Source organism: Acinonyx jubatus, chromosome A2, assembly GCF_027475565.1.
Source record: "Acinonyx jubatus isolate Ajub_Pintada_27869175 chromosome A2, VMU_Ajub_asm_v1.0, whole genome shotgun sequence".
NCBI classification, from domain to species: Eukaryota; Metazoa; Chordata; class Mammalia; order Carnivora; family Felidae; genus Acinonyx; species Acinonyx jubatus.
In genome coordinates this window covers 104,265,866-104,278,819 of record NC_069383.1, presented here as the reverse complement: position 1 = coordinate 104,278,819, position 12,954 = coordinate 104,265,866, and the positions used below count along the sequence as shown (strand labels likewise).

The window sequence follows — 12,954 nt, the reverse complement described above, 5'->3', positions numbered from 1 at the left end:
ACCAATGCCTTAAAGGCAGAGAGCGTCACTGACTAAAGTGTCTTCTCTGAGGTCTGCTCTGGGCAGTTGTGGGGATGTGTCCCTGCTGGGGGCCAGCCTTCCTCCCCAGGTCACTGACAGGGAGCAATTCAAGGTGATGCGGACGTGGATTGGGCAGGAGGGAGAGAACAAGGTGACAGTCATCCAAGTCCTCACTCAGTCCCTCGTTCCTGCCACACCTGTGTCATGGGCTGGGCTGGTGTCACAGCCCTGGTTATATGGGTGCAGAGGAGTGAAAGGAGCTTGTGTTCATGAGGGAATGTTCTGGAGGCAGTGGGCACAGTTGGAGAAGCAGGGAGCACAGTAGGGGAGATAGGGAGCACATAGGCAGAGGTAGGGAGCACAAATGGAGGGGCAGGAGCACAGCTAGAGGGGCAGGGAGCACACTTGGAGGGGCAGGAGCACAACTGGAGGCATAGGGAGCACAGCTGGAGGGGCAGGGAGCAGTCGGAGGGGCAAGGAGCAGTTGGAGGGGCAAGGAGCAGTTGGAGGGGCAGGAGCACAGCGGGAGAGGCAGGGAGCACACCTGGGAGCACAGCTGGAGGGGCAGGAGCACAGCTGGAGGGGCAGGAACACAGCTGGAGGAGCAGGGAGCATAGCTGGAGGGGCAGGGAGCAGTTGGAGGGGCAGGGAGCAGTTGGAGGGGCAGGGAGCAGTTGGAGGGCAGGAGCAAAGTGGGAGAGGCAGGGAGCACAGTGGGAGAGGCAGGGAGCACAGTGGGAGAGGCAGGGAGCACAGCTGGAGAGTCAGGGAGCAAAGCTGAAGGGGCAGGAGTACAGCTGGAGGGGCAGGAGCACAGTTGGAGGGGCAGGAACACAGTTGGAGGGACAGGAAGCAGTTGCAAGGGCAGGAGCACACCTGGAGGCACAGGGAGCATAGCTGGTGGGGCAGGGAGCAGTTGGAGGGGCAGGGAGCACAGCTGGAGGGGCGGGAGCACAGCTGGAGATGCAGGGAGCATAGTTGGAGGGGCAGGGAGCACAGCTGGAGGTGCAGGGAGCAGTTGGAGGGGCAAGGATTGGAGATGCAGGGAGCACAGATGGAGGGGCAGGGAACAGAGTCAGGGGTTACACAGAGGAGTTCCTGGGCAGGACAGGGGTGGAGACCATCAGTTCAGCAACATCACTGGCCTTTAATTGAAAAGGCCGTGATGAGATCCTTGTGCACCTGCCAGGCAACGGAGAAGGGAGGGGCCCACAGTGGTCACAGGCAAAGAGGCTATGTGCCCAGAGGGGTCCCTTGAGGGGCAGACCAGGCAGCACGGGAGTCTGCAGGTACTGGGTCAGGAGCAGGCTCTGTGGTGAGGTGGGGCAGGAAGCCAGATCCCGACAGCTTACCTGTGTGTGAGTCACGGCGGGCCGAGCCCGCCTTCTGCAGGTTCTGCTCTGAAGAGGGGCCACCACCTGCAACCACACAGGGGCCTGCACGACGCCAGGGGGCAGCAGTCACACTGCTACAAGGGAGCGATGAGGCGGCCCGGATGGGATCGAGCACAAGTAGGGGGTGAGCCCTCCTGGCTGTGGGGCATCCCTGCCAGGGCAAGGGGGGGCCCTGGAAGACAGGCTGGGCTGCAGCTCGCTCTGAGGGCTGGTGTAGACGACCTCGGTGGGGTCTCCTCTCCCCTCCCAGTGAGCAGGCAGTGAGAACATCGGGGAATGGGGGCAGTGGGGCCAGAGATGCGAGGAGAAAGAAGGCGCGGACTGGAGAACCCAGCACCCAGATTACTAGCAGAGAGCGACCCCCTTAACCAGAAGTATGTGTAGTATGGACGACAGCGTCGTAATGCGTCTCTACTTTGGGTCTTCAAACTTCTGTATTAGGGAGACCTTCCTGCCCCGTGCTCTCGGATGCGCCGTGCTATTCAGGTGAATTTGCGAGAGAAGTCCCGTTTCTAATTCAAGGGTCAAACCCTATACTGTATGTTCTTCAAGAACGGACGGAGATCCTCCCAGTTAGGCACAAAAGCAGGAAAATACACTTGGCAAGAGACAGCACTCACCTTGTGAGGGAAGCGCAGGAGGTCCCTGAACAGGAGAACAGAATCAAGCATTTCCTCCTGACCCGGAGAAACAAGCAAGCACAAGGAGGCAAAAGGGAAGGTTACTTATGCAATTTAAAGTCAAACGGTTCACCATGTGCTCCTTCCTGCAGCTGGAGCGGATTCCGGGGCTCTGAGGCGAGGGACCGTGGAGGGACCCAGGGACCCCTTGACCTGAGTTTCCCAGGGGGAGCAGGGTGTCCGCCTCCCCCAGCCCACCTGGAGTGTGACCGGAGGGGAAGGAGAGGGAGGGCAGAGCTCAGGGAAACTTGGGACAAGGGGGAGAGAGTCCTGGAGGAAGGAACAGCACCCGTTCAGGAAGGATCAACACTACAATGACACATGTTCTAAGATGCCAGCGTTCTCTAGTGGCAATCAGGGACAGCAGGTGCAGACGGGCAGTGACCAAGGGCAGTGACATTTGAACACACGCCCATTTCCTTAGAAGCTGCACATAATCATACACGTAACTCCGGCACGTCACTGACAAGACAGAGTCAGCTGGGTCACATCACAGTGATCTGCAGTGGTAACCACCTTGCACGGCCTCTCTTGTGAACCGACAGCATTTGTTTGTGGAAGAATGAGCACACGTGACAGAGGCCACAGCCTCGCACCCAAGCCACACCCTCCTGGTCCTCTTTCTTGACTGCTTTAGTAAGGCCACTTGCTGGTGAGTCAGGCCCTGCTACCCGATGCCCACACACAGGTACCGAGCGTGCCCTGCCCCTGATGGTACCTGATCTGCGGAAGGCAGTCTGCATGCGGAAGAAATCAGCGCATCCTGTATTCGTGACCACTGGCCGCACGGGGGACTTCTGTCCTCCGCAGCCCAGCGACTCAGGATCCTGGCGATCATGGTGATGTAGTTCCTGATTTCTGCGTAACTGCGCATCAGCCGGAGGGTGGACAGGTGCTTCAGGCTGGAATTATATCTGAAGGAAATTGGGGAGTTATCAGGATTGCTCCGACATGCTGGGAACCTCTTCGGCCTGCCTACCGAGACGGGTACTTGTGATAGAAATCTTCTCGGGCGGGTGAGGAGGTCGGGGCAGACAGAGAATGGCTCAGAGGAGAGATGGTCTGTGCAAGAAAAACTAAAGAGACCCAGTGAGGCAGCACATCAGAATTGCACAAAACCCTTGATCTCCAGCAAACAGAACGACAGAGACGCATCGTGGCAAACGAGGGGGTACGGTGAGGGGCTGGACGCAGACGGCAGTGTGGCTACAGCAGGCTGAAGGTCTGCACACATCCTCACAGTGGAGCCACACAGCACCCACAATCACAGCGCCGTGCACACTCCGACCGGATGGTATGTCCTTATGCCAGACTTCGCACCATGGCTAAGAGGGGTCTGTGCCCGGGGTGCAAGAGTAACTCGAGTATGGAAATCAGTCAAGGTAATATACCATGGTAACAGATGGATGGACAAAACCCACTTAATCCTCTCGATGGATCTAGCAAAGCACAGACAAAATCCAACACCCTGTCGTGAAAAAAAAATACCCCAAAGCTAGGAATACAAAGGAACTTCTTGGACCTGAAAAAAACACAACTCCAGGGAACCCACAGCTAAGGTCACACTAAATGTTCGGGAATGTTTCCCCGCCACGATCAGAAGCAAGACCAGGATTTCCACACTTGCCACTTCTACTCATCACTGAACTGGAAGAGTCTAGCCAATGCAGTTAAGCCAGAAGTAAGAAATTATCCAGATTGAAAAGGAGGAAAACTCTATTTGCAGATAACATGCTCTTCTATGTGGAAAAACCCAAAGAATGCGTTTAAAAACTGTTAGAACAGACATGCAAGTTTAGCAAGGCTGTGGGACACAATTGTATCTCTATACACCAGCAGTTAAAATCCAAAATAAGAGAACAAGAAAACAACTTGACATGAAAAAGAATGAAATTCTTGTAACTAAATTTGACAAAAATATTCAATACCTATACACTGGAAACTATACAATGTTGCTGAAAGAAATGAAAATCTAAGTAAAGGGAAAACTCTGCTGATACATCAGAAGACTTCATATTCTCAAAATGATGATATTCAAAATGATTCAATGCAATCCCTATAAAAATTCCAGGTGGCTTTTTGCAGAGATTAACAATAACCAGGAGATCCAGGATAACCAAAAAAAATGTGGAAAAAGAACAAAGTTAGTGGATTCATGCTTCCTGATTTCAAAATTCACTGCAAAGCTACAGTGGTTAAGACAGTGTGGCAGTGCCATGAAATCAGACATAGAGATGAACAGAGCATTAATTGAGACTCCATAGCATTTACAGTCAATTGATTTTTAACAAAAGGACTAAGACAATTTAATGAGTAAGACTGACCTTTTCAACACACAGCACTAGAAGGACTAGACATCCCTGTGTGCAAAAGTGAACCTGGAGCCTTACCTCACACCACATACACAAGTTAGCTCAAAGAGGATCAGAGAGCTCAGGGTAAGAGAGAAAACTAGAAATCTCCTGGAAGAAAAACACTGGAGTAAATCCTACAGATATACCAAAGGCACAAGCGATAAAAGAGAAAAATTAGGATGTTGAACTTCATCAAAATTAAACACTTTTATGTTTTTTTTAAAGGTTTGTTTATATAGTTTAAGGGGGGAGGGGCAGAGAGAGAGAGAGAGAGAGAGAGAGAGAGAGAGAGAGAGACAGGGAATCCTAAGCAGGCTCCGTGCTGTCAGTGCAGAGCCCGACGCTGGGCTTGATCTCACGAATCGTGAGATCATGACCTGAGCTGGAATCAAGAGTCCGATGCTAAACCCACTGAGCCCCCCAAGCGCCCCGGGACTGTGTTCTGTATAAGGGTGAACGAGTTGCACACAGATGATGTTTCAGTACGATGATTTCTTTTGCTCATCCTGACAAGATGGGACCCCAGGAGCCATCGTTTACTCCACCCGTGGCCGACCGGGGGAGACCCGGCCCCGAGGAAACGCAGGCACGCGCTGGGGTCTCTGTGCCGCTTACTCACATGTCCTCGTCCAGGCAGAGACCCCCGTGGAGACAGGGCAGCACAGTCACCGCCACGGCACACGGCTGTACCCGGGAGCCCGAGCCATCTGTGATCTCGGTGGACAGCATGACTGGAAGGGAATGTAACAGAGGATACCAACACCTCAGGACCCAGACTGTCTACTGCCAGCCATCACCAGAACAGTAACGACACCGTGCATCACAACAGAGTGAGGCGTGAGCGCTGAGTGTGGCTGCCCCATCCTAGGGGCGAGGTCTGGCGTTCCAATGTAAAATGCCCCACAGCAGTATGGGACACTGAGCACCAGAGAGCTGGGGACACGGGTTCAGTCACGAGAGGCAGCAGAAGCAACAGCCACAGGCCACAGGAGCCAGGAGGTGGTTTGCTCACTCCCACTTCCTCGGCACTCACTTGTCTGACCTGCAGGTCCTGGGAGCCGGCAGCTCAAGGCCACTAGCAAACAGGACCGGTCCCGCCTGGGAGCACTGGGCCTGGGAGCACTGGGCCAGGGGGAAGATGGAGCTGTGGGAAGCCCAGAGGACGAAAGCCACAGTCCGCAACGGAGGATTAGACGTTGGGGTAACATTTTAAGCCGCTCCTAAATCATGTACAGAGACACGGCAAGTCTGGAGAAAGGCAAAGGAAGTCTGCGTGAAGTCATGGGAGCGTGGTCAGAAATGCCTTTTCTGGGGCGTCAGAAACTCCGTCCTGTGGTGCAGGCCTAGGGTCTGGGGTGTGGATGACACTCACCATGAAAGCCACGGGGCCGGCCACAGGAGTCACGCAAAAGAGCAGAACAGAGGCATGTCATGGGCTTTCATAAAAGCATCTCAACCCAAAACACAGGGCCCAGGATTTGGGACTTAATTTTGAGGGTTGTGGTCCCTGGACCCTGGCCACCCCATCACCCCTACAAGCGAATTCTGGACTCCCCCCTGTCCTAGGACTCTGAGCCCATGGATACGGGGAGGCCCCATGTCAGCTGCGAGAGAGCCGGTTTAACAAGAACTGCAGGGACCCCACTGCAGGTGACGTGGCCCTCCCGCTGAAGCAGGGGACTCAGGCAAGGCAGTGGGAGCCGGCAGAGTTCAGGTGGACCCCACCCTGACCCCTGCGGCTGTGGAACCTTCAGTCCAGAGATGGGATGGGCTGGGATTAAGGGTCTGCTGCACTGTATTCAGTCTGCCTGCATTCCCCCTCGTAGGAATCTTCAAGTCAGGTCCTCGAAGGAACAGATCATCCCTGTGTCGACAACTGTAACTCCTGTGGGGTCTTTGGAATGACCTGGGTGACGTCACTCACCCTGACATTGCTCAGTGACTGTGGCCTGAAATATGGGTCTACAAATTCATCCCACATGGGGGCACCTGGGGGGCTCAGTCGGTTGAGCGTCGGACTTCGGCTCAGGTCCTGATCTCGCAGTTCGTGGGTTTGAGTCCTGTGTCAGGCTCTGTGCTGACAGCTCAGAGCCTGGAGCCTGCTTCGGATCCTGTGTGTCCGTCTCTCTCTGCCCCTCCCCTGCTCATGCTCTCTCTTTCAAAAATAAATAAACATTAAAAAAGCAAAACAAAAATCCATCCAACACGGAGCTGAGGCCCTGCCCTGACGTCCTAGGTGGGCATGTGCACAGCCCTATGGTCTGCACACCCCTGCGGATGGGGTCCCACATGGCCCTGTGGGCTGGAGTCTGGAGAGGGGCACTGCCCAGTCTGAATCAAAGCATAGGGCTTCGTGCCCAACACCAGGAAGCAGGGGAGCCTGTGGGGCGAGCATCCATTTGGAGGAAACTTTCCAGGAGACAGAAGGTGCGTGTGGTTTCATTCTGGAAGAAGTGAGGCAGGCCCTGAAACCACCTGCAGCCATCACTGTGCTCATCAGGACACACAGCAGATGTGCCCATCTGAGCAGATCGGTGTCCAGCTCAGAAGGCCTTTGCTCAGTGTCACCCACCTACAGCCAGGAGAAGGTGCACATGTGTCTAACTGGGGGTCAGGGAGGCTTTCCTGAACTAGAAACCTTTCTGGCTGGGGTTCGGGGAGAGAGGAGGTTTAAGCAAACCAGGTGGATGAACCAGTTGCAGACGTCAGGCTGAAATACTCTCAGGTGGCCAGGTCAAAGAAACTTCTAGATGGGTGACTCTCAAACTTGCCTGCAAATCATCCAGAAGGCTAAAAAACACCCTGTCAGCCCCCGAGATTGACGTAATGGGCACGGTCCCGCAGATGGGGCCGCTTTCCTCAGTGGTGGGGTATCTAATACGTGCAGCGGAGGGAGGCCACTGCGGCCGGCTGAGAATGGGGCAGCCCGCCGGCACAGGGGTCGGGGAAGCTGCCAGCACCGTGGAGCTCTTTTTGCTCTGGGAACAAGACATACTCAACTCTACATTCCCTTACCCCTGTGTTTTCTTTGCGGCGGGAGCCCCCCGATTGGGTTCTGTCTACAACCAACGCAGGATTCACCAGAGACCACGTGTTTTGTCAGTAAACAAGGGACAGCTTGGTCTCAAACGTTTAATCCATACTCACAAGATGTTCCCTGGCACTTCAGCATTTACACTATATCTCAGCTGTAATTTTAAAAGAAATATATTTATAGTTTCGCTAATGTCTCTACACTAGAAAGTAGGTAATCCACCTCATCTAAAAAGCATGACACTTTTCCAGATGAATAAATAAGAACTTATTTTCTAAATTAAAAAAAAAAAATTTAACATTTATATATTTTTGAGACAGAGACAGAGACAGAGCACGAGCAGGGGAGCAGCAGAGAGAGAGGGAGACACAGAATCCGAAGCAGGCTCCAGGCTCCGAGCTGTCAGCACAGAGCCCGACACAGGGCTCAAACCCATGAAACTTGATATCATGACCTGAGCCGAAGTTGGGCGCTCAACCGACTGAGCCACCCAGGTGCCCCGAGAACTTATTTTCTAGATGCATAGTTTTAACATTTTGTAGTTTGGGGAAACCAGGGGGAAGGTTTAGGACCGTAAGCAAACACAGTCAGCAACCCACACCCATGGCCTGACTGACTTACCTTTATAGTCATCCAAGGGCTCGCCCGCGGGCAGCGCAAAGTAGTACTGGGTGTCTGTCCCGCGGTACAAAGTGTGTCTGGACCCGTTTCCTATCCGGTAACTGAATTTGTAATGGAAGTCCTAGGATCCGTTCCACGGAGAACAAAAAACAGTGTATAGGTGAACAAACTGAATCACATCCCCAGGAAGTACACACCCCTGCCTCCTTCACTCCACCCGAGGGCACTGTTTATACACAGGCTGGGGGCAGATACTAACTTTGTGTCCCCCCGAATGCACACACGTGCACACACGTGTGGGGTCCAGAGCTGAGAGGACCCCACACACTGGCTGTGCCTGTCACTCAGGGTCGTGTGCTCTCCTGGCCTGGGGTCTCCCAAAAGTCACAGAGGCACATGTGGTCTGGGCCTCCTCGGGCTGAAGGGGACACAGCAGACAGGAGATGGGGGGGCTCAGGCAACTTGTTCTTGGTGTCAGAACAGGGCATTTGGACAAACAGAGAGAGAGAGAGAGAGAGAGGCAAAGCAAGAAACAGACTCTTAACTACAGAGAATACACTCATGGTCACCAGAGGAGAGTGGGGGAAGGACGAGGGTTAAGGATGCATTTGTGATGAGCACTGAGTGTTGTATAGAGATGTTGAATCAGGGGCACCTGGGTGGTTCAGTCAGTTAAGCGTCTAACTCTTGATTTCGGCTCAGGTCGTGATCTCACGGTTCATGGGTTGGAGCCCCGCATCGGGCTCTGTGCTGACAGTGCAGAGCCTGCTTGGGATTCTCTCTCCTTCTCTTTCTGCCCCTCCTCCACTTATTCTCTCTCTCTCCCAAAATAAATAAACTTAAAAAAAAAATGTTGAATCAATATATGGTACACCTGAAACTAACTTTGCATGTTGACCATACTGGAACTGATATAAAAACTTAACTAAAAAAAACAACCCAGGACATTTGCCTGGGCCCCGAGGGAGGCCAGGATCCGACCCTCCAGGGACACAGGCGGTGGGTTCTGAGGGAAGGGGCAGGGTGGGGGAAGGAACGGGTGGTGTCTCCCTGAGCGGGTGGAGGGCACAGCCACGGCACTCCTGCCCCCAGACCCCAGGGTTAACGTCCCACAGCATCTCCCTGGAGAGCCACCTCTGCCTCTGAGACACACTCGGGGCAGCCGCGCGTACCGGTCTCCCTGACATGCAGAAGATGCTGAAGACGGTGTGTGCCTCGAGGCCACGATGTGGCTGCACTTGACAGGTCACGGCCCACGGAGCTGGCCTGAGCGTCACGTAAAGCTGAGCTCGCCCCAGGAAGCCGTGCTTGGAGGCTGTGGAGGAGAGCGTGACTACAGTTGCACGAACGCACGGTCCCAGTGGGACACTGTGTGGCTGCCACCGTGCAATCCCCAGACAGTGGCATCGGCGTCGCCTGGGAACTTGCTAGAGATTCGGATTGGGTCAGAGCCCGAGTGGGGGGACCCAGTGGCGGGTGATTGCGACATGTGCGGGAGGGGGGGACCCTGCACGCGGCACCTGTCATGTGACACGTCCACAGGCACTCAATGTGCAGGCAGCCACACCCAGGCCCAGGGGTTGGGAGGCACACGCAGATCATGCAGATGGAAATCAAAGTCTGGAGCACAGACACTAAATGACACAGGGCTCCCCCTCACCGCAGACTCGCCACCCCCCCCCCAACCTGGGTCCTCTCAAAGTCTCATCCACAAACAGTTACGTGTGGCTCACTTGAATTTAGCACCAATGCCATTTTTTATGGCTTCTGTCAACTGCATTCATATGTAAATACAGAGTTCAAACTCCCCAGGGAAACACACATAGTCCAATATGCACAACCATGGTTCCCCAAGCATCAAACATTTTATTTCCCATTTGCTACCATGACTGATGATTAGTCATTAATCGTTCCATGTTTGTTCCCATGACGCGATTTTGTTTTGTTTTTCCACTTCTGATGTCTTTTTCTTGAGGTACAACATCTAAGAACGAGATGTATAAACCATCATCCTAACAGTAGGTGCCGCACTGGAGATAACCTCGTTTACCATCCCGCTCCAGGGTCACGTGGACCGTGGAAGTCAGCTGGGGGCCACGGCCCGGCCTGGTGTGGGCGGGAGCCCAGGGGCCAGTGTGGCTGCCGGGGCGGCACAGCGAGGTGAGCCGGGACGAGCTGGGCCTCTTGCACAGAGGCTGAGTCTCTTCCCCCCAGAAGGAGTGTGACCCACCTGTGAAAATGGCCCTAAGGCTCATCATTTGGACAAATGTCAGCAGCAAAGGGAGGGAGGGCTAGCCAATGGTTGGCTCTGTGGTATTTGGGAAAACACAGGGAAATGCTTCTCTTGTACCAAACACAGGCACCTGGGGTTTAGTCTCTGAACGCCCATGGAAGGGGCAGGACGACCTTTGCAACGATATCAACAGAGACAGGGGGAACAAGAATGAAGCCCAGGGACCCTGCCGGCCCTACCAAGGGGTCTCACAGGGAAGTCAGCCTCGTGCTACACGCCCAGGAGAAAGGAAGCCAATGCAGAATACAACACTGGAAACGCACCAGGGTGTCCACGAGCCCAAAAGTGTGGGTACCGACCCAAACCCATCCCTACGTGTAAACCGTCAGAACCTCTGTGCTTCTTCTATGGAACTAAAGACCTCTAGGGGGCGCCTGGGAGGCTCAGTCGGTTGAGCGTCGGACTCCTGATCTCCACTCAGGTTGGGATCTCACAGGTCGTGAATTTACAGCTTGTGAGTTTGAGCCCCACATTGGGCTCTATGCTGACAGTGCTGGGCCTGCTTGGGATCCTCTCTCCCCCTCTCCCTCTGCTCCTCCCCCATTTGCACGTGCTCTCTCTCTCAAAATAAATAAATTTCAAAAAAAACCCACAACAACTCTCTAGAAATGGGGCAGAATGTCCAAAAATGACCCCAAAGTCAGATGTCAGATTGAGTCACGGGAAGGCCAGAAGGGACACGGAACAGGACGCGGGGTAAACATGTCATGTATTCAACAAACGGTGTCCACAGAACAACAGAAATGCTACCTCGTTGGGTTTTAAATATGTGGAGGAGTTATCGACCAATTTGCAGGGAAAGAAGCAGCTAATGCACTTGTCTTGGACAAAATAAAATAAATACATATGTAGTTTTCTGTGTGTGTGTGTGTGTGTGTGTGTGTGTGTTTTTAAGGCAAACACCTCAGCCTTTACTGTGACCTAAACACCCACCTGATCCTTTAAGGATCAGAAACACACAAGGAGGCAACAATGAGCAGTGAGTGACTGTGGGGATGGAGGGAGGGTCAGGACACCCGGGACAAGAGCTCGGGAGACTCTGAAGTGGCTGAAATTTCCAGAAAAAACATGAATGTAATGAAACCCCTCATCATCCCCCCGACCGGGTCCAGCTGACAGCGTAACATACCCACAGAGGCTTGCAGGACGTAGGTCTTCCCAGGGCTCAGTGCGAATGGCTTGATTGTCACAGTCTGTCCCGTGATACCTGCGGAGAAGGGGCACATGGAAGCCGTCACGGGAAAGCTCTGAAGGCAGGGGAGCGGGCAGACACCCTGCACCTCCATAGGCAGGGGTGCAGCAGGCTCCTCCCTGCAATGCCCCCAGATGCTCGTCACCCGCCCTCTTTACGGAGCTGAAATCTCTCCTCCAGCGTCCCCTGCCCGACAGCAGTGACCCTGAGTGGGGGTGCTGGGGGTGGGCCCAGGGTCACACTAGGCTCCGAGGGAAAGACGACGCTGGTGAGAGCTCACTCTGCACCGGTAGCATTAGGTCCAGTCTCCAAGCCGGCTAGTTTGCACATTCAGTCTGTCCGTGGGGGTGATGAAGAAATTTCAAAGCAGGGGAGCCTGCGGGGCTCCGTCGGTTAAGTGTCCGACTCCTGATTTCCACTCAGGTCATTCGTTCTCACTTTGTGAGATGGAGTCCTGTGTCTCTGCTGCCCTCCTCTCTCTGCCCCTCCCCTGCACTCTCTCTCTGTCCCTCCCCTGTCCTGTCTCTCCTAAATAAATAAATAAATAAATAAATAAATAAATAAATAAATATTTTAAAAAGAAGATACTTCAAAGCGATTTTTATATCTTGCAGGAACCCTGTAAACCATTTCTGAAACCTGGGTGTGACCGCTGTCCCCTGGGGACTGGGTCCCTTCCCTGGGGGGCAGGGGCTGACTCTGAAGGCAGGAGGGACCCAAAATACAGGCTGGTGGTCTCCACAGGGAACCATGGCGGGGGGCGGGGGCAGAGGGGAGGAGGCAGCCGTGTGACGGCAGTGAGGTAGACGTGGCCCCAGGCTTCCCCACAAGAGGCCTCAAGCCAGCTCTGAGTGGAGCCAGTGTGTCACAGAGCGGGGCCACCACGCCCACTCCGTGGGGTGATCGTCCTCCCTGTGGAGGTCGCGGCCTCGGCCTGGCACAGGCTGTTCCATGTGCAGACAGGGCTCCTGGGGCTACGGGGGCCAAGTCTGCCCGTAAATGGGGCCCCGTCTGCCGTCCCCAGAGGGACACATACAAGGAGAAAAGGCTCAATGACCCCAAATACTTCTGTGTGGAAAGGAAATGTGGCAGAAGAAAGGGGCTGGCGAGCAAACCCTTCTGGACCAGCTGCCAATTCCCATTTGTGTAGACACGCGCCGTACCGGAGGCGGTGTATCTGTGGAAGAGTGTGCGGCCCACCGGGGACTTGGGCCAGTCAACCATGAGAGGGGGACCAGCAGCAGCTGTGGGGGGCAAGGGGCCCAGCAGGTTGTCCCCGTCACCACGGTCCCTGTTGGCACTGGAACTCGGATCTGATCCTGGGAGGCTGGGGTTGGGCCCTGGGAAGACAAGCCGACACAGTAA

At 54.3% G+C, this 12,954-nt stretch overlaps 1 protein-coding gene across 1 annotated transcript in view; it reads right to left on the bottom strand.

The window, feature by feature from the left end:
* The window catches only part of PKD1L1 (polycystin 1 like 1, transient receptor potential channel interacting), a 129,800-nt gene that overhangs the window by 63,268 nt on the left and 53,578 nt on the right, over positions 1-12,954 (bottom strand). The window contains exons 19-25 of the mRNA XM_053218734.1: positions 12,753-12,929; positions 11,527-11,604; positions 9,277-9,419; positions 8,105-8,225; positions 5,069-5,180; positions 2,814-3,009; positions 2,036-2,092 (exon numbers count right to left, since the gene is read on the bottom strand). Coding sequence (XP_053074709.1) covers positions 2,036-2,092; positions 2,814-3,009; positions 5,069-5,180; positions 8,105-8,225; positions 9,277-9,419; positions 11,527-11,604; positions 12,753-12,929 — 884 coding nt within the window. The remainder of the gene's footprint in view (positions 1-2,035; positions 2,093-2,813; positions 3,010-5,068; positions 5,181-8,104; positions 8,226-9,276; positions 9,420-11,526; positions 11,605-12,752; positions 12,930-12,954) is intronic.